Source organism: Spodoptera frugiperda, chromosome 30 (assembly GCF_023101765.2).
Source record: "Spodoptera frugiperda isolate SF20-4 chromosome 30, AGI-APGP_CSIRO_Sfru_2.0, whole genome shotgun sequence".
Lineage (NCBI taxonomy): Eukaryota > Metazoa > Arthropoda > Insecta > Lepidoptera > Noctuidae > Spodoptera > Spodoptera frugiperda.
In genome coordinates, this window is record NC_064241.1 from 12,125,692 (window position 1) to 12,146,687 (window position 20,996).

The 20,996-nt window shown below is 36.1% G+C and overlaps 3 protein-coding genes across 6 annotated transcripts; 1 reads left to right on the plus strand and 2 right to left on the minus strand.

Annotated features, from left to right (window-relative positions):
• Window positions 1-880: 880 nt before the first annotated feature.
• On the plus strand, window positions 881-8,808 carry LOC118269798 (FK506-binding protein 59). Of its 2 annotated transcripts, none has more exons than XM_035585113.2 (7): window positions 881-1,232; window positions 2,192-2,334; window positions 4,773-4,893; window positions 6,033-6,428; window positions 6,705-6,976; window positions 7,395-7,512; window positions 8,182-8,808. In XM_035585113.2, the coding sequence occupies exons 1-7, from the start codon at window positions 1,031-1,033 to the stop codon at window positions 8,199-8,201; spliced, it is 1,272 nt and encodes a 423-aa protein (XP_035441006.1). In that variant the 5' UTR covers window positions 881-1,030; the 3' UTR covers window positions 8,202-8,808. The 2 variants fall into 2 exon arrangements, with proteins under 2 accessions (XP_035441006.1, XP_035441005.1); XM_035585112.2 differs by having other exon boundaries at window positions 7,395-7,505.
• Window positions 8,809-12,431: 3,623 nt separating this feature from the next.
• On the minus strand, window positions 12,432-20,837 carry LOC118269833 (mitochondrial protein C2orf69 homolog). 3 transcript variants are annotated; one of them, XM_035585162.2, is made up of 10 exons: window positions 20,614-20,837; window positions 18,391-18,553; window positions 17,683-17,810; window positions 16,892-17,017; window positions 16,353-16,461; window positions 15,059-15,168; window positions 14,308-14,463; window positions 13,837-13,943; window positions 13,385-13,497; window positions 12,432-12,947 (listed from the first exon to the last, which is right to left on the minus strand). In XM_035585162.2, the coding sequence occupies exons 2-10, from the start codon at window positions 18,517-18,519 to the stop codon at window positions 12,813-12,815; spliced, it is 1,113 nt and encodes a 370-aa protein (XP_035441055.1). In that variant the 5' UTR covers window positions 18,520-18,553; window positions 20,614-20,837; the 3' UTR covers window positions 12,432-12,812. The 3 variants fall into 3 exon arrangements, with proteins under 3 accessions (XP_035441055.1, XP_035441057.1, XP_035441056.1); XM_035585164.2 differs by having other exon boundaries at window positions 16,892-16,996; window positions 20,614-20,836; XM_035585163.2 differs by having other exon boundaries at window positions 16,892-17,014; window positions 20,614-20,835.
• On the minus strand, window positions 19,055-20,428 carry LOC118269834 (TWiK family of potassium channels protein 7). Its single transcript, XM_035585167.2, has one exon. It carries the CDS (start codon window positions 20,226-20,228, stop codon window positions 19,155-19,157), a length of 1,074 nt encoding a protein of 357 aa, XP_035441060.1. The 5' UTR covers window positions 20,229-20,428; the 3' UTR covers window positions 19,055-19,154.
• Window positions 20,838-20,996: the final 159 nt, after the last annotated feature.

Here is a 20,996-nt window from a genome sequence, read left to right on the forward strand (position 1 = left end):
TTAGAAGTATGAAAAATATTGTACTTTTGTAGCAGTATAAAAGGTATGTTAAAAAAATTACATTTTCGTTTTGGGTATGTAAGGTTAAAAAATACAACAATCAACACAAAAAAAATATTATTTTTTGAAAATAAAAGATAATCATAGCAATCCTAAGTTTTTCTCAAAAAAACATTTTTACAGACGAAGCACATTTTCATTTGTCAGGGTATTGCTTCTGATAATCCTAAAGCTAAAACTTTAGACTTGTTAGAATTGCATGCCCTAGCCTCGCATTTGTTACCCTACATGGCCATCTAGTTAGGTAAAGTAGGTACTTGTGTGTTTTTTATTGGTAATTTGAAATAGCCGCGCTACGTATGTTTTTGTGATTACTGTTATTTCGAATAGTCGTATTTATAGAACCTCATTGACTTTATTCTGAACGATATAACAAATATTATTTATGGTAATTAAAGTAGATTAGATTATTTTCTGAGTCGGCATACTGTTACTATAACGACATAAATTGTTCGCTAATTTAAAATCTCTACTAATTTTCAACCTTATGTCATCACTGTAAAGTTGAAAAATTAATGAACTACTTAGCGACTGAATTTTTTCGTTATTATTGTCGAGACTAGCGTAATTTAGGACACAATTTTGAATATAAGTAGTAAAATTAAAAAAATATTTTATTTAAAATATAATCACCTACAACAATATTTTTTCTAATTTATTTTCGAATTTCGCTACATTACGAAGCAATACATGAATCTATGAACCAGAAATTATTTTAGTATTTGTTTGTTATCTCTTTCTATTACGTATGACAAAAAGAGACACATGATGACATAGCATATCTAGAAAATTCCACAAACCACGCTTGCTCGTGTTTTATCTGTGGGCCACAAATCATTCGAAAAGGTTGACCGGCGCGCGACTGCTGAGTTTTCGAGAAAAAATAATCAATTTAAAAGTTCTCGCTCTCTCGTACGTGCTTTTGCATTACAGTTTCGATTAACGAAATAATAAATAAAAATCTTTCATCATGACTGTCGATGAAGGCGTAGATATTACTAAAACCGGAGATCGTGGTGTGTTGAAGAGGATCATCAAGGAGGGTACAGGAACAGATACTCCTAACCCTGGGTGTCAGGTCACTGTACACTACACAGGAACACTCCTGGACGGCACCAAATTCGACTCCAGCAGAGACAGGAACGAGCCATTTGAATTCAACTTAGGCAAAGGTACTCATAATAATTTGTCTATTATAATTACTGACTAAAGTAATTGACCTCTTGATTCGTTACCTTGATCGATTTATCTTTAACCTATTCTATAAATAATAAGTATCAGATGCACACATTTGTCCTAGTAATATTAACAAATAAACATTTTGAATCAATGATGTTGATTCTGTTTATATGAAGCCCTAATAAAATTTCCCAACTGCTTCATGTTCTAATTAATTTAAGACTATATTCGTAGGCTCAGCTATTATTTCATTTAATATGTACACCATAAACCTCTGCCTACCCCCATGGTGATGCATAATGTATGATGTTATGTTATGTAAAAACTGGAATTAACATTAGTTTACCATGTGCTTAAATAATTAAAAAAAAAATACCAATCATACAGGAAATTCCAATTTCCAATAAGACTTGAGAAATTGCACAGCTGTTTTATGGGTTTTTATGAATAAGTAATCAATACCTAATTTATTGTTTGTTCATATAATTTTCAATCGTATTATTTGTATAAGTGGTGTTAAAAAAAGTATTGCAATGAGTTTACAGCACCATAACTTCTAGATGTTTAATAATACACTTGAAACTGAGTTGTTGACATATTCCAATTGGAATTTTCTTCTAATTGGAACCCTAAAGAAATTAAAAACCTCTATTAGCAGTATTATTCTAGATTTAGACTTATAAATGAAATTGGAGTGCCTGTTTGTAAAATCCAAAAAACTGCTTTTTACCACATGCATATGATACATACACCAAAATATTATTTTCAATTTTTGTCTGTCTGTCTATTTGTTCTGGCTATTCTCTGAAATGGCTCGACCATCAATAATAAATTTAAGAGCACAGGGAACTGCTAGAAGATACATGTTCCTACTCACCAGCTGATCTGGAAGTTGTTGAAGTAGTGATGGTGAATAAAAAATATCTAATATTCTCTATTTCTTGGTCCATAGGTTCAGTCATAAAAGCATGGGACATAGGTGTAGCTACGATGAAGAAAGGAGAGGTGTGCGTGTTGACCTGCGCACCCATGTACGCCTATGGGGCTGCTGGCAGTCCTCCCAAAATCCCACCAAACTCCACTCTGCAGTTTGAGGTAAGAACTGATCTTTGTGAATGGAATTATTATATGTTTTCTGCAAAATGTTTAATCACTTAAATGGTGCTACACATATGAGGTACAATATGAAATACATTGTGTTTTGTGTGGATCTGGCACACAACAGGTTAGCATAGATTATAGTAACCCAATCACCATCTATTTGATATCCAAGTGAATCATAACTGTGCTCTGCTAGCTCCTTTAAAATACTATGAATACAATTGGCTAACCTTTTTTCTATGAAACAACATTTAATGTTCATAGGAAGTCATGGTTTCACAAAAACCGCATTTACGACATTTTTATTATCTATTAAATTTAAGGATATTGTGGTTTTGCAACTTGTATTATCAAATTAAATTTTAAAATATTTTTTTTTTAATTTTCTTCTGCAATGCCTCTTTGGTCGAATGGTCGCAAGTGCAACTGCCGGACAAGGGGTCTCGGGTTCGATTCCCGGGTCGGGCAAAGTATTACTAGTCTTTTTTCGGGTTATCGAATATTTATCACTAGAGGCACAGAGTCTGGAATTACCCAGTATATGGCAATATGCTCACCCCCTATAAACATGGGACTTAAAACACAAATGGTGAAAATGGCATTACATGTCATATTGGGTATCTCTGCCTACCTCTTCGGGGATAAAAGGCGTGACGTTGTTTCTTCTGGAATCTTATAGAATGCTTTTTTCAAATTCATGACTCATTGTATGCACTTACAAGCAGTGTTTGTTTTCTTTATCCAAATGTTTTAGTTGATATATTCCATGCAGTCTTGTGGGAAGATCCTTGAAAATGACCTGTGACTTGAACCCTTGATTTATGCACATTTTCACAAATAACTTATTTCAATAAGAATACATAATCTTTATATATATAATTCTTCTGTACGTGTGTATGTCACTGAACTCCTCTTAAACGACTAGACGGATTTTGATGAAACTTTTTGTGTGTGTTCAAGAGGACAATGTTTTTTTTAATTAATTTTTAATTTATTAGTAGTTGTTGATTTTGGAATGTTTTACATCGGATCCGACGGACGGCGCTACCATCGCAGTGTCAAATATTAATGACGTTAGATATTGTCATAACATTTGAATAATAATTTTCATCAAAAAGGTCCAGAATGTTTTAGCTTATTAAAAAAAGTTTAAAATTTTCAAATTAACGTGTAGACAGGACAACGTCTGTCGGGTCCGCTAGTTTACCTATATTATTATATTTCTTCTTTGTTAATTCGTCTGTGGCTTTAGGAAATGTATTATTGGAATATACAAATTAAATTTTATCTGTATTTGTTTCATCAATGACTTGATCAATTGATTGCCTCGTTGGTCGGGTTCAATTCCCGGGTCGGGAAAATGTATTATTGGGATTTTTTGTTTTTCGAAATTTGTCAGTAGAAGCACGTAGTCTGGAATGGGCATTGTTCAAAAAAATTACCTTGTGTTTTTATTGAATTTTTCGATAATATAGACCATTTAAAGAAACTAATTTGAATATTTTGATAAAAGGATCAGAAACCACGTCAAAAATATTTTTTAAGATTTTCAAATTTTTGATATGGGTGACGTCATCATAAGGCTCAGAACGATAGTATCTGTGCCATAGTGTGGTTGCATTAAAAAAGTACAACTGTCAATAATAGCTGTCTAAATAGAACTGTCAATAATAATAACCTTAATATAAGCTGTAAACAATAAAACATGTGATAAAACGTAATTTAACATATGATATGGACAATAATGGGACTGATAATATCATAGGAGTCTATTACTTCTGTGGTACTTACATTAAAATGATCTTCGCGACAATACATAGTATAAACTTTGTAATATTCCGCACCAGCTTCTCGACACCACTTCTCTTGTAAGTCTTCCCTATTGCGAACGAAGATTTTGTTTGGACAATTTTTACAATTACTGCTGCAACTTGGAACAAAGCACTTTCTGTATTCCATTTTCACTTTATGCAGAAGAAACTTAGAATTTGAATCTTTGTATTTTTTGTAAACAAAACCGAAACAAACTGACATGACATTTATATTTGACAGTTGTAGGCTTGACTTAAAACTTTTTAATTTTTGAAACATGAGGCAACGATACTAATTTATACGTCCTATTATGACGTCATTTGAAGGACAAGCAAGGTCAACCGTATTTTAACGAAATATCAATAAATAATAAATATTTTAAATTATTAATTAGTCCATAATGATGAGTAAGTCTATTCCTCGAAATGGTTTTTCAATTACGATATTTTATAAATTATGAACAATGCCCATTGTGCCCAGTATATGGCAATAGGCTTACCTTCTATAACATGGGACTTATAACACAATGTGCACCTCTGCCTACCCCTTCGGGGATAAAAAGACGTGACGTTGTGTGTGTTGCTTCATCAACAATCTTCAAGTTGTTGTTTGTTGTGTAGATCGAGATGATAGACTGGAAGGTGGAGGACCTGTCCCCTGGCAAGAACAAGGGCATCCTGCGTCACATCATCGAGCAGGGAACTGGCAATGACGCTCCCAATGACGGCGCGATGGTTACAGGTATGGTGTCACTTTTTTTTACTATAGAAATGGTACATCGATAAGTAGGTACTTGTAAGTTACACGTTACTTGAAATAATGCCCTATTTATTAAATAAATATTTAAAAACAGTGACACATTGTGTTGCAATTTTGATTCCTGCTCGGAGCAACTCTTTGTGTGATCTACAAATTAATGTTTCGGGTCTGGGTGTCTATTATCTGGTGTGTATATAAACTTGTATGTTTGTTTAAGACACAGGATAAAATTCTAGTGTGGGGCAACGTTTTTTCCAAAATAAAAGATAATGAAAGTATTAAAATGGTAATTTATGATTTATTTCTTTCGGTTTCCGAGTTGGCGATATAATGTAGATAGGTATAATGATAAGTTGAAATAAAAATGTTGTCGGAATTTTAGTCTTGATGATTTCACATTACGTAGCCTGAAAAATTAATAAAACATGTGCTAATCTAAATTTAGATGTAAAATGAATTAATTGTGTATATTGCTTACTTACTTCTTTACTAAAATACTATAATGAATTCTATCAAAACATGTTCTGTATGACAAAGTTAATATATTATGTACCTTATTGCAAGTACATAAGAACCAACTTTCACTCCTATGTCCTCTAAGAATTAAGTTCCCACATTTAAAGGATTAGTTTTCATTTCTATACAAAAGCTGCATTTTAGTTCACAGTGGTAATGTGATACTTTATTGTGCTACTATGAATAGACTGAAATATGATTCGTATTATGACAAGCTTATTGTGAATAATGGTGAAATTGGAACGGGAGAAAACATTTCTATTCTGATTGTAACCTGATCTTCAAATGACGGCACGGTTGGTGCGGTAGCTGGATAATCAGCTGCCGTGCAATATGTTAAGGGTTCGATTTCCGAACGAAACAGCAATTTGTGGATCACGCAAAGAGTGTGTGTATTGTATATGTGAATTTGTATGTTTGGAAACGCACTCACGGCGCAAAAAAGTCCTAGTATATGGCAATTAAAACAAAATGAAAAACTATATAGAACACCTCACCCCACAGAACTCTAGTTTCACATAAACAATACTCACAGACCCAAACATTGGTCATAATTTGTCAAATTATTAGGCAAATACTTTACGTTACTATCGTTTTACCAACAGTTGAGCTGGAAGGTAGACTGCAAGCCGATGGCAAGGTGTTCGACACTAGAACAGTCACATTCCCCCTTGGAGAGGGCAGCGAACATAAAGTCTGCGAGGGTATCGAGAGGGCTCTAGAGAAGTTCTCGCAAGGAGAGAAGTCCAGGCTCACCATCCAACCGAAATATGCCTTCAAATCTGAAGGAAACGCTGAACTGGGCGTACCACCAAACTCCGTCGTAGAATACGTAGTGAAATTAAATAGTTTTGAGAAAACCAAAGAAGTTTGGTCCATGGATGGGCCGGAGAAGGTTGAGCAGGCGAAGATGTTTAAGGAGAAGGGAACCAACTACTTTAAGGGCAGCAAATTCCAACTGGCCATTAAGATGTACAAGCGAGTTGTTACGTTAGTTGAAGGTTAGTTATTACCCTTTTATACCTTACTCGACTTGTGGTAGTTTCACTCGGTTGCTATGCGCTCAATCATCGTAGCGTGTGGTAAGCCTATACTTGTAATCTCCAAGGTCATGTAATGTGGAAAGTATATTTTGTACTAGACTAAAAAGTCCTTAAAGTACGTTAATAAGTTAATTGTTTGTAATTGTAGTTAATTACACAGCATTTAATATCTTAAACTGTAGTCAGAAAAACATATTAACCTAATACCTTACTAACAAACTTCTTTTCTTCTAGACATGCTAGAAGATACAAGTGAAACAGAAGAAAGCAGAAACCAAGCGAAGGAGCTCCTTCTATCAGCACATCTGAACCTCTCCCTGGTCTACTTGAAGGTCACGCCAGCTCACCACTTCGAGGCCAAGGAGCATGCACTGAAGGCCCTGAAGTTGGACGAGAACAATGTCAAGGGTCTCTTCAGGAAAGGCCAGGCTCTGTTGGGACTTGGAGAGGCTGAATTAGCCATCAAAGACTTTGAGAAGGTTGTGCAGGCTGAACCACAGAATAAGGTAAGCTTTTCTATATTTTTATAATAACTATCCATACACTTACATATACGTATTATCAGTGGAGAAAAGCTCTACTAATTTCGAGTCACAGAGGGACTCTTCATCATTAGCAACGTGCACAAACGCGGCGACGTCGAATAGCCTACTGGCTGTAGGTGTGATTCGAAACTAGTAGAGCTTTTTTCCATTAATAATATGTGAGTAAGCTTTTCTGTCACTAGTTTGACTCAGATTTAGATGGATAATGATTTCTTATGAATGAATGATGGGTTGTAGATTGCCATAGTTTTGTTGCAAAGAAATCCTACCTGGATAATAATGCGTCCAAGACAAAAAAAAAAGTATAAAAGTTGTTTTTGACCTTTTTCTTCTGCAATACAGCTTTTCTCTACTAATTTCTATGTCAACTCCCTTCCAGGCTGCCGCTAACCAGATAATCGTTTGCAAGACAACGATCGCGAAACAGAAGCAGAAGGAGAAGCAATTGTACGCCAACATGTTCGAGAAGTTCGCTAAATACGACACGGAGGTAACAGGTTCGCAAACTTATTATACACACGCACACACATTGTCACTATCGTTCATTTCACTGTCACCATCATTAATATTACGTCATCAACACGCCACTGAGCCAGTGTGCCTTTTGGCTTAAGTCATTATGTCTCCTGCATTAAATTCACTGAGGGAAGTGGAAACTATCGTTTTCCTCTAATAATATATCTGATTTATTTCGTTGCGGGATCCAAGACTTGTCATTGATGTCCCTGGAACGCGGATTTCAATATTCCGATGTTTTCATGGTTGTGTCTACTGTAAATCTTGGTTTAGGAGTTGCAGCGATTAGGGAGGTTGTGGCGGCCTTGTCCTATTAGAAAAAAAACGCCACTGAGCTCGAACTGCCGTTCTTCACTTCTAAGCAGTCCACTTACTAATAGTAACATATTCACATACTTTTGGTTCTCCAGTCGTCAATAATATTTTATACTGACCCCTGTCACATAAGACGACTCTATTGCTATATATTGGATATCGCTCCATAGAGACCGAAAGGTACTTTACTCGAAAATTAAGGCCTCTTTTATTGATTTGCGCCATTAAACCATCAGTCATTTATTAAACCATCAGTCATTTACGAGACTCATCAAAATAATATCATTAATTCTCTAATTACTCTTAAATTCTAAAATACCTCTTCTTTTGTCCAGGTGGAGAAGCAGCGAGCTAAAGATGAGATAGACGTTATAGGTGAGAAGGTAGGCGAGTGGGGCGCCGGCGAGGGGGAGTGGACTGACCAGCAACGGCTGAGGAAACCCACTGAGTTTGAGAAGGAGAACCCCAACATCTTACTGTTAGACAAGGACGGACAGTTTGAGAACATGTGAACTCACAACTCGCTGAGTTCCGGGTGGATGCTTACATAGACACAGTTGTATGTAGAAATAATCAATTATTAAAATATCTACACAAACTCTATTTATTTTGGAAAGGGTACTTATTGTGACTTCTCATATTTGAGCTTAAACTCAACCAAAAGTCGCTCAATACCCTTCCATGATGAAACCGAGTATGATGTCGTAATTTTCAAATTATGCCCCATCTTAAGCGAAAAATTCAACCCAGTTACATGTAATTGATGTTAATTATGTATTTTTCTGTAGCTAGAAATATTTCTATGTAAGCATCCATCTTTGAAAACGCCTTCTGCCTCAAAAAGTGCATTATAATATTAGTTGTATATTCTGATCAAACTGTTTGTTTGTCTGGACACTTTATCATAGATCTCTTCACCAAACTTTAGTGTAAAAAGTATTTTTGTTAATACAGACAGATAAGATACAGATAGAAACTGCAAGTTGCTCGTAGATTACTGGTTTTCAGTATAAAATAACAACTTGTTGTTGATAGTTTACTGCGAATTAACTAAAAATCACAGTAAATTTTAATGGAGAAAAGCTCTAGTACTACTAGTTTCAAGTTACAGAGCGACTCGTCATCATAAGTAGTGTGCAGACGCGGCGACGTCGCGCTTACTGTGGCTCGAAACTAGTAGAGCTGTTCTCGATTAATTTACGTGAGTAATCCGTAATTTTTAGTTAATTAGTATGTCTCACAATAGTTCACAGTAGTGAATTTTGAAAATTAATAAACATTTTTTGTATATTTTCGTATGCTCACAATCACGAATCGTCTGTCATCACCAAAGTCCTTCCATATTGTAATTTTCTAATACTTAACTAAATTGTAGTTGCAATGAAATCTCTGGTTTTTGTATATTATGTTCGAATCAATATAAATCATTCCTCTCTATGTATGTAAGTGAGTTAGGCTGTGTTCGTCCACTCGTGTTTCGTTCGAAATATATAACCGATCTTATTGCAAAATCTGGTGATTCAACGTCTCGTCTGTCGGTATATGAGACACAATAGAAAACACATTGTGTCTCGCGTAGATCTGCGTTCCGACATACCACGGGTTTAGTGCAGACCCGAACACAGCGCATCGAAGCGTCTCTGTGGAGTTAAGGTTGAATTTGATATGTTCAGTTTTGGAAACAGGCTTCGACTCAGCGCTAGTATAAATTGCACCCTAAGATCGATTTTTGACATTTCTTGTATGGATTTTATGTCAAAAATGGAGTTTTTGGACCAAAATCGGTTATTGATTTCGGGCGTTAGTTAGTTCTCTTGCATGCAGTGTAACTCAACATAATGACGTCATCAGTGTAAATATTGCACAATACATGTTCCATTTCATCCCATTGTAACTGAATAAGTTTCAACCTTATTTCTTTATGGATAAAGTTCGTTTTTAAGTTTGATGTGTGTTTCAAATCGGTTCTCGTAAGGTTATACTGCAAGCAATGTGTTGTAGCACAGTGAGTGTCAATTTGTAGCATAATGATTTTATTTGGGTAACGAGCGGGTTTGTTTTCTAGTACATTGGTTACTTGTATTTAGTTATATGAATGAGTTTTACCTAATAAACTGTTAACAAGCAAATTTACCTTTTCATTTTGTATCTCTCCCTATTTATATAATTATGTATTAGCTATTTCCTCGCGGTTTCACCCGGTCTGTTCGGTTTCTTTTGATCGTATCGTGATGTTTTATAGCCTTCCTCGATAAATGGACTATCCAACATAAATTATTCTTCAAGACTACTTCGTTGGTCGAGTGGTGCAAGTGTCACTGCCGGACAAGGGGATCGGTTCGTTCTCTTTTTTCGAAAATTGCTCAGTAGTACTGGAGTCTGGAATTGTGCCCACCAGTATATCGCAATGAAAAAAAGGCTTAACCCTTATTACATGAAACTTGTAACACAGATGGTGAAAAGTGGCTGTACATTGTACAATCGCATTAAGTGCCGTATTGTGCAAATGCATCTCTGCCTACTCCTTCGTTGCGTTGCGTGTTTTCTAATAAAACAAATAAACTTGCTTTAAAAATAATTTTATTCATCGAATAAATTGAGATCAATTTCATTCCATCCAAATAGATATCGATTCTAAAGCAATTTATTTACACTATTATACACTGAATTATAAGAATTCGTTTTTTTAGCCTAAACACTTTATCCATTGACACTAGGCCCAGCCTTTGTCTTACAAAAATAACAATTTGTCAAATATATATAAAATATGAATTTTGTACCGCCAAACGTTCTCAAATGATAGTAAATAACATAGTTTCATTAAAATTGGCCAAAATATGCTTAAACTACTTAGACATAAGGTCTACATTCATGATAATTCATGTTGACATCTTGGGAATCAGTACACACATGATTGTACTGTCACATTGCAGATTACAACACTGGCAAATAAATATACCAGCACAAGCTACTACTACGAATATGAAAAACTGTCCCTACGAGAATGAGCGTAGAATTAGATAATCTTCATGTGGTTTCAAGGGCCCCGGTTGGACTCGAAACTGATCGGGCATTCCCGTAATATTGTAAAGCAAGTAAGCCACATGAAAATTACCTAATTTAGTATGTTTTATGATAATTCTTATACAAAAATGAGCGTAGGATGTTCATAACATCCACAAGGTGCGAATGACCTGTTTTAAATAACTAAAATCTCACAAAATTCATAACTTAGGTATATAAATAAATAATACATACTTTAAATTATAAATAAATAAAAAAATATTCAGTTCTGGAGAGGAAATCTCGTGAATAAAGTAAAGAGTTCATAACTCAATTAAAACTTAACATTATAATTGAAATAGGACAGGAATACTTAAAAAAATATTCTTATTTCTAACATAAATGTGTTCACAAAAATAAAATCGTGATAAATACATGAATAATACATTATTTTCACAAGTCTTTTCTCTTCACAATCTCCCCACAACCATATTCATACAATTTCCTTGCAATACCAACGTTTTCCTATGAAAAGAATTCTGAGCTGCTACAAGTTGCCATAAGACAGAAGTTCCATAAATTATTATGTACTAGCAAACCCAGCGAACTTCGTTTCGCCACCTGCTCTTTTCTTGTTATTTTTTTTTAATTTTCTTTGCTATAAACCTCACGGAACCCGAGACCTTTCCAACAAATGCAAAACCATGGAAATCGGTTCGTGCGTTCTGGAGTTATAGCGTCAGGAAGGAAAACCCGACTTATTTTTATATAATAGATAATATTCAACTTTATTGACAAACAAAAAAGTTGAAAATCTAATAAAGAAATGCATGACTTACGGCTGAAATTAATTATGCAATCTAATTTGGATCCGAAATCTTCGAATTAATAAAATATGTTTAGCATACAACGAAATGAATTTCGTTTTCAAAAAACGATTTCGGAAAAGATACAATTTTTTTTGGTCCATTGGCCCACTAAAATTCAGATTTTTTATGCTTTTAAGACAAAGCATTTAATATGATAGAATTGCGTATACCTGCAGTACCAAAAATATCATCTTAGATAATTTTTTCATGTTATTTCTAAAGTAGCATTTTGACAATCCATTCTATAAAGTTTTAAAGTGTGACCGTATGACTACAAGTTGAAATAAGCTTCACAATTAAAAGGTTAGAAGAACTTTAAAAGCACATAAACATATTCACCAAAAATCACTCTCTATTATCCATCAACTACATACAAACTAAAATTTTGCCACCTCCGAGTAACAACAGCTGACTAGAACATAATCTCTTTCTTTTCTCAATAAAAGTACACCAAATACAACATTTTAGGGATTCGAAGGTGACGATATAGGCCTTGCTTGCATTGAATATACACCTAACTACCTACAAAATACCGGCGTAAAATAACACATACTATATATCGATACCTTAATTAGCAAACCAGCCAACTCCACATTTTGTAAAAAAAATATTTTTTTAACATCGTATGGAACAAAAAGCATGATAGAGTTTTAAATGTCTCCTGAAAAATTTGCTCATAAGGAGTTAGCTGGTTTGCCAATTAAGGTATAGATATATCAAGTCAGTAGCTGATACCTCGAACTTATTGTTCTAAAAAGGTGGAATAACAAATATGATATGACCTATTGAATTTTCCTTTACTCCTACCATTCCTTATGAACCACAAAACTGCTTAAAAGTCCCTATAGCAGTTTTTACGCTCATTATAAAACTTTGTATTTAAAATATGTAGAGATTTTTTCAAACTAAGGACTTGTTTCACAATGTCTGGATAATCGCTATGTATCAGATAACTTTGAATTAAGAATGTAATTTGTATGCACTATCTGTCACATAAGTTTATCGGGCACTTATATGAAGGTAGTGAAACAGGCGCTAAATAATGTGTGATATTTACCGCCGGTACTAGCAAGGTTTCCATGGCAACGAGGAGTCTAGGCGTCTTCGTCGGAGGTATCAGGCATGCTGGCGGGGATGGAGTCCTGCATCTTCTTGAAGTTGGCGAGCACCTCGAAGTGCATGTGCAGCGAGTGGGTCATGCCGGGCTGCTCGTGGAAGTATCTGTTCACCTGGACGGAGAAATGAGACTATTAGGGACTGTTGATTGACTTCCAGATAGTCTTAACTGGTGGATAACTAACCCATAAACAAAGCAAGCGAGATAGTCCTATGACGATAAGGTTAACTGACGGATAAATTGACGTAATTTCCGTAGAAAGGTATCAGTTATATCGTCACGCCTTTTATCCCCGAAGAGGTAGGCGGAGGTGCACATTACGGCACGTAATGCCACTGTATAATGTACAACCACTTTTCACCATTTGTGTTATAAGTCCCATGTAATAGGGGGTGAGCCTATTGCCATAGCATACGAAACTACTTTGTGAAACGGCTCTTAGTCATGAAAATATATTTCTTTTGGCAAAAGTACAATTAAAATAATGATATAAAAACCTTTACAGTCTTTATTATCTTCAGCACATGAATGTAGACTCAATCAAAATACCTTTGCGCCAAGTTTCTTCAGCAAGCTGGTGAAAGCTTTCTCCTCTCTGCCGATCCAGGGCCTCGCCTCATCTTGTACTTGGTAAGGACTCACGTGGATAAACACGTTCACATCTGAAACCAATTGAATTCTTTGGTAAAGAAATAGGTAAGGATCGTACTTAGTGATTTCTGCCAAACCCCATGTAACAAAAGTTTGTATTTTATGTACTTATAAGTTATTCTGCAAAAGGAAATGTGGATGTAACGGAATAAATGACTCCGTCCAGTCTCCGTATTCAATAGTTTATTTTATTTCCATATTACCCACTGGCTAAACCGCTAGGTAGTCTCCAGCTCCGGAACGCTCGGCGCTGTTAGCACGGGTCTGGTTCTGGTCGGGCGGAGATACTCTTGCTCGCCGCCCGATCATTATTTCCTACACACCATATTAGAATACAGTGTCCCACTTACTGAGTCGAGTGAGCGTCTCCAGCAGACTGCGCGACGTGATCCACGTGTTCTTCCCGCCCGCGTGGCCGCCGTCCAGCCAGTACATGTCCACTATACGCTCCATGAACCTACACATATACGATAGCTTTAATAATAATAGTAGGTATATGTTAAATGTTTGTTTTTTATAATTAAATATAAAATGCGCGTGGGTGGCATGTAAATATATATTTTTGTAATATGGGACAAGCCCGCCACAATATCCCATACCGCTGCAAACTCCTATAAGCCAGGATCTACAGTAGATACAAACATGAAAACGCCGGAACACTGAAGTCCGACGCGTCCCAGGGACATGAATGACTGTCTTCGATCCCGCTACGAATTAAATTATGTATGAATATGTGAAAAATGTAAGCTAAATACCAGACGTAGACACAAGATTAGCACGCACCACGAAGCCTAAATAGCTGATGAAAATCACCATCTCACCTCATCATATGCGCGTCTCCAGGAGTGAGAGTCTTGGTGTAGTGGAACTCGTAGATGAGCTGGTTGAGTACGACGCACCCCTTGCTGAACCCCACCAGCGTCAGCTGCGTCTCGTCCAGGGCGAAGTTCTCCCGCCACCAGAGCGGGTCCGACTCACTGGAACAAACACTAGAACTTAAGTATTGTATGCAGTATGAACTATGTTAAATCTGTACCCTTAGTATGAGTTTGCTTTACGTTTAAAGTAATTGAAACGAGACCACAGTCAGCACTCGCCGGTTCGATTAAACCAACCAATCAGAAAGCCAGAAAGATACTGGTACTGATTAAGATTATGTGATGACCACAAAACTAGTCGAGACGAGAACAGTCGAACACACACTGACTTTACTATTCAAAGCCTAGTTATTAAGTTAAGAATCATTCATTGTTTTACACTAGTGGTGTATTTGTAACAGTATATTAAAAATCAAGACACGAGTGATACAGTTTTTTTGGGAAATTCGCCACACATTTCCTACTACTGCAACTTAAGTAGAGAATGGATAAAAATCATCATGCTGGCTTGAGATCTCAAACTAATTAAGTCTTTTCTATTCTTCTCCATTCCGACTTTAGTACCTGGAATACTTCAAAAGGAGTAGTAGAGGATAAAACCATCTTAAAAGGAGTAAGAAAGGAACAATTTCCACCAAAGTAAGACGTATATGGTGCGGTAGAGACAACATCCATTGGAACTAAACCTACTCACGGCTTGTGTTCGGCGAGCACATTGTCTGCAGACTGCGAGCTGCCGGCCTGCGCCTTCGCACCGTTGGACTTGGTCGCCTCCGCCGCGGCCGCCGCGTGGATCGCTGAGTTCTGAGTGTTTAATAAGAAAGATAAATAATACAATATTTTTAGCAGTCGGATAAAAACGTAAGGCTTCGTATTTTTCCTCTGAAGGTAATAGATAGTGAGTATGATATTTATTAAGATTTACAATCGTTAATCATTATCCAAAAACTAGATTTAATTTAGCAGATATAGGCTAGGTCAAATCAGGAGACATTATAGTCCGATAGGAAATGCCGACCTCATCTAGTTATTTAAGAGATTGACTGACGTGCAAAATTCTTCAAAACCTTTAACCTATTTGCAAAAATAAATATTTGTTATGTCTAAGTCCAGCTGTAAGAGAAGCGAGAGATTTATTATATTCTCAATTTCACCTTGTCCAAATCTTCAGAAACAAAAACATCCATTGATATCCAGCCTGGGACTATACGGGACGTAAAACAATTTAAATTTAAAATGAACATCAAGTCTAATTGGTCTAAGCGACATTTTATAAAACTATTAAACATATTATAACGTTTTTTTAATGAGTGGAAATGGGTGCAAAGATGGAACTATCTACGTCCATCTTTCAGATAAAGAACAACAACTTTTATAAATACTATCATTGAAGTAAATCCATTGATTTCAAACCGTGGCCGATTTCAATGAATACTTCACGCTAATTAAGCATTACTGATAGCAGCAGAATAATCGCAGACTAACGACGATAACTGAGCTAAACCAGATTGCCGTGTATACTGTAATCTATATCTTAATCTGAAGATATTGTATTGTGGAATGTAATCTGATTATATTGATAAGAGAAATTTCACAAAAGGGTATTTTAAATAAAACATCATCTCCTTTCTTCTATGATGATGAATTTTAAAATCAGTGATTAGAGTTTTGCTGTTTATTCTGGGAGTTTTTTTTTTTACTATAATTTATATTAAGCTGCAAAAGTTTTTTGAACGCGTTAACCTTTCGGAACTACTGGTCCGATTTGAGAAAACTATTTTTGTGTTGGATAGTCTATTTATCCTCGAAAATTATAGGCTATAAAACATCAGACTATGATCAAAAGGAGCGGAGCAGAACGGGTGAACTCGCGAGGGTGTAACTAATTTATAATTATAAACCCTTTACTTTCGCAAAATATCAAATTTTTCTTGATTTTATATATTGTTTAGAGATATTTTATAGTCTTTCTAAAACACACAACTCACATGTAGGTCTTCTATGTCGATATCCTCAGGCAGGGACACGGGGGAGAATGCCTCCACCAGCTCCGAGGTGGAGAAACTCTTTATCCTGCTGCTGACTCCTTGGAGAAGCCTGCGACGAGAAGATGTAAAATGTTATTTATTTGCTGGATAACATAGGTACCTAGTTGATACTTATTTTGATATAAATTATCCAGACAGATAAGGATATGTCATAGCAGTCATATTAGTACCTATATGTCAAAAAAGGTTAGTATGCACCTATAGTAAGACAGAGTACCGTATAATGCCGAACTTCTTTGATTTTGGGTAATCGAACTGAAAGTTTCAGTTTGCTTCTTAATTTTTTTATTCATGTTGTAAATTGGTCAATTTTATAATTATAATCGGTAACAAATCCTCCATTCAAGAGTCCTGAGAATCTAATCAACTCTTACACTAAACATAGTCACACCACATTAATATTTTTTTAAATATAAGAAACAAGATAATACAAAATAGACCCTATGCAGTTAACAATAAGAGCAAAAATCACTACCAACCTCTCCAGATGGTGCAGGGCGCTATGCGTGGGAGTATGTTCTGGTACTCCAGCGTTGTTGCTGGGCACGAAGTTGTCATAGCAACTGAAGCTCTTGTACTCTATCCTGGAACCACCGACGTACCTACTTCGATTATATAGAATTATGTTCCTTAGAACCGATGCTATGGTAATCGGGGAAATCTTATGATTGTCAGTAGATTATAATGAGCAGAATAAAATAAGTATTATATGTATAAAAAAAGGTGCTTTCTCTGTTATATACTGTATGCTTAATTCTTTATTTTGATGCGGTTTTTTTCATCATTAAGAGTCATTCAAGAGACATATAAACCTTTTATATGTATAATACATGCATAATATTATATCATCATTGTACCCATGCGAAGGTAGGGTCGCTAGTTAAGGTATAAAATTCTTGATCTTCTATCAATCTCTAAAGTTGGCGCACTGAGGTTTTATGCTGCTATCCCACATGGTGCAAAGGTATGAATTAATGTATGAAAAAATTAAAGATTTGATGACTAAATAGCACGACACAAACGTGACTATTGGAGCTCCACGCTTTACTTTTTAATGTTAATGTTTTCATACTTTTAGGAATGTAACTATATACCACTAAATCCAAACAAAGGCTTTATACTAACTATATCAAATCCTATCAAATTAAGTTTAGTAATTTAAGACTAGCTAACACACTTTCTATACTTGTTTTTTAATTCTCTTAATACGTATTCCAAAAGGTTGGTAAAAGCCAAGGTCCAGGGTTGTAGTTCTCGGAGCACGACTTACCTGGAAGGCCGGACAGCCAGGATGTGCTTGGTGGGGAAGTTGTGGCCCAGCATGCGCACCGTGTTCTCCAGGTTCCACTTTATGTAGTTCCTGTTGTCACGGTGGGCCTGCATCAGCTCTGGATAGTCCTAGGGTTTGATAACATAAACATGTAGTTATAGCATAACAGTTTTACGGTCGGTTCATATTACCTATGTGATGGAACATACGTCGCATATTATTGGTCGCGTAACGCCAGAACAAATAAATGTAGGTATAGAAAACACTTGACCGTTCACACTCTACCGATGTTACGTTAGTGCGACCATACGCTCGACGTATTTTACGTCAGATATGAACTGATACTAATTGTGGCTGTGGCTTTAGCAGGATAACTTGATATTGAATATAATTATTACGTGGGCCAGTAATTAACAGAAGATGATGCCATCCTCATGTCATCCCCTATATACTCAAAAACATACAGTAGGAAGGGAGATATTATTGCTTCAGATATCTATATAGCAGATATGGGAATGTAAGTATTATTCAGAATTAAGGGTGTCCATTTTTCTTTCATGTGAGGTTTAAATAATTGACTATGTCATCACAGACACAGATTTGCCTATAGACCCCAATAAAAGAACCTATTCCCACCTGTTTCTTCAATAATTTACGACGACTTTTTATTACAAAACAATTACCTAAGTAGACAATCATGACACAAACCTGGACATCACCCCCGAAGAACACGAGGGTATGCTGTGAGAGGGGCGGAGCGCGGGCTGCCGGCTGGAACAGGGCGTCGTTGGAGCGGCCCTCGTGGCCCACAACGCGCCGCAGACGCACCGGCAGCATGGTGCGGCTTCTTACACTAATTGTTGCTGTCCCACTGCCATAAATTACGAACTAGGTATGTTATATTTGTCAAACTAGCTTTCTACCAGTTGTCTGTTTTCCCCTACGGTACTTATAATAAACAAATTTTAGGGTCAGTGGGTCATCATAGGCGCGGATTTCCAGGAGTGGGAGTATACGCTTAGGGCATTATAGCAGCAAAAAAAACACAAACCCTCGTTACTTAGACAATTTTCCAGGATAAAAAGAACTGGAGAAATAGTTCTGACTTTTATTGTTGCAGTTTCAGGTTGACCAGGACCATAGAAGGCTCTGAGATACATGGTCCTATGATGCACTGTTTCCGAGTTATGATTGCTTACCATCAGGTGATCCTTATGTTCATTTACCGGCTTATAACATAAAAAAATACATCTTTTGATATTATTGTTAGATTTGTAGATAATATAGAAGTTATATTATTTATTTAAATCAATACTGATTTAATTTTCAGAGAAATTTTTTCCAGAATGTTTTCTAATGAATACACAAGTGATAGTAACTAAATGCATTTATTAAATAAATCATACAACATAACTATAGACTTAGATTTCATAATGTTTCCTTAAATAAATTATAATATTAGTACACTATGGTCACTTCACATTCCGACTGTTTTTCTGGTGATAATATTTAGTGTCATTCATGCACACAGTGATCTTCAGAGTGATATCATCCAGACAGTTCTTCAGGTCCTCGCGTAACTCCCTGACCTTCACTCTGACATCTTCACACATGAGGTTGTAGCACATGGCCACTAGACCCATGCCCAGGAGTACATAAATGAAGTTGATGACCAGCTTCAAATGAGAGCCACCCGCAGAGTCAGCTATATTAGCACCTGGCACAAAGTCACCGAAACCAATCTTGCACAAACTTATCACACAGAAGTATGTGGAATCCAGGTAGTTCCATTTCTCCCATGCTCCAAACATTATCGTCCCAGTGACTATGTAGAAAGATATGACCCACAAACAGGCTGTTGATGGTACTGTAATCTTCCGCTTTACTGGTTGCATTTCTCCATCTTCAAACAATGTGTCATCTCTCCTGCTACACTCATGGGCAGTTATGTACAACCACTTGAATGACTGAGCCAACACCTTGCCCATATTACAGAAATACAAAACATATATTGGTATACCAAAACAAGCATATGCTATAGTCACAATCTTGCCCCACACTGTCTTGGGTACAATATTCCCATATCCAATCATAGTGAACACTGAGAGGGAATACATGAGAGCTGCTGGGAATGACCAGATGTCCTCGGCCGACCTGCCATTGTAGCCGGTGTGAATGGCAGCTGTGATGTTATTTTGGAACACTTTGAGTACTTCATCCACTTTAATCACCCAGGCAGTTTCATTGAACAAGTTGTCTGTGATAGTGATGTTCCACAGTGCCTCCGCACAGTTCTGCCGGAGTTGCCTCACTTCATGTAGCTGCACATCGGGGCTATCTTTCTCAATGTGCATGAAGCCCGCCGCGCCTAGGATCGCGTAGCAAACAACAAGGGCGCCGACACCCACTTGTGTAAACATAAAAGCTATGAATTTTCTGAAACAGTCTTTTATCTTCTCTCTTGCATCACTGCCAACTGTTGATGAGGAATCCCTGCTCCTCATGGAGCCGTGGAAACTCGCGTTAAGTGGGTGGTGTCGGTCCATAATATATTGCTATGTCAAATAAAACAGGGAGTGGAGTAAACGGAAAATATCATCACGCCGGCGTAAACTATTTCGGGACTATTGCTGGCAGCGCGCCAATAGTGCTGTTTGACATTGATTACAAAACATTACAGTGTGAAACTCACTGGAACGTTGACTCGGAGTTACAAGAAGTAGCGTTTTAAATATTGACTGAATTTTGAATTTGAGTTAGAAATCAATTACAGCTAGGTATAGAAATTATAGTTTAATTTTAGAACAGGCATCGGAGCATATAAATAGACAATTAAGAATTGAATTTTAACACAATACTGGTTATTTCATTAAATAATTATTTGTAACAAAATAATATCAAAAATCAATGATAAATATTGCAACTACTTACAATCACTGCCGGAATCGCAAATAACTATTGTAAATAGCATAATTCATCACTGAAAAACTGCACTTTCATTAATTTTTGCCATAAAATTCACGTATGCTTGAAAAATTGATAATATTCGACAAGAATACAAATCGTTATCTGTCCACTTCCACAATCACAAAATAAAAATAGACGTCATATTGATAAAAAAATGACAGCGGCGAGTTGCGAGCGACCATTGATTAATTTGTATGAAAGTTATAGATTTCCAACCATAACATAATACAAGGAAAATAATACGATACAGAATGCATGAATATGAAATGTTTATTTTAAAATAAATGACGCAAAATATTAAAAATTTAATATTTTCATTTATTAAAAATGTATTATCCTTTTTTGCT

Bases quoted from the DNA above. Each gene is read 5' to 3' on its own strand.
- LOC118269833 (XM_035585162.2), bottom strand. From the start codon at position 18,519: ATGCTGCCGGTGCGTCTGCGGCGCGTTGTGGGCCACGAGGGCCGCTCC. The intron at 15,169-16,352 runs GTGAGTTGTGTG...TTAAACACTCAG, and splicing joins TCGACATAGAAGACCTACAT to AACTCAGCGATCCACGCGGC. The intron at 14,464-15,058 runs GTGAGTAGGTTT...TGTTTGTTCCAG, and splicing joins GTGCTCGCCGAACACAAGCC to TGAGTCGGACCCGCTCTGGT.
- LOC118269834 (XM_035585167.2), bottom strand. From the start codon at position 20,228: ATGGACCGACACCACCCACTTAACGCGAGTTTCCACGGCTCCATGAGG.
- LOC118269798 (XM_035585112.2), top strand. From the start codon at position 1,031: ATGACTGTCGATGAAGGCGTAGATATTACTAAAACCGGAGATCGTGGT. The intron at 2,335-4,772 runs GTAAGAACTGAT...TTTGTTGTGTAG, and splicing joins ACTCCACTCTGCAGTTTGAG to ATCGAGATGATAGACTGGAA. The intron at 4,894-6,032 runs GTATGGTGTCAC...TTTTACCAACAG, and splicing joins TGACGGCGCGATGGTTACAG to TTGAGCTGGAAGGTAGACTG.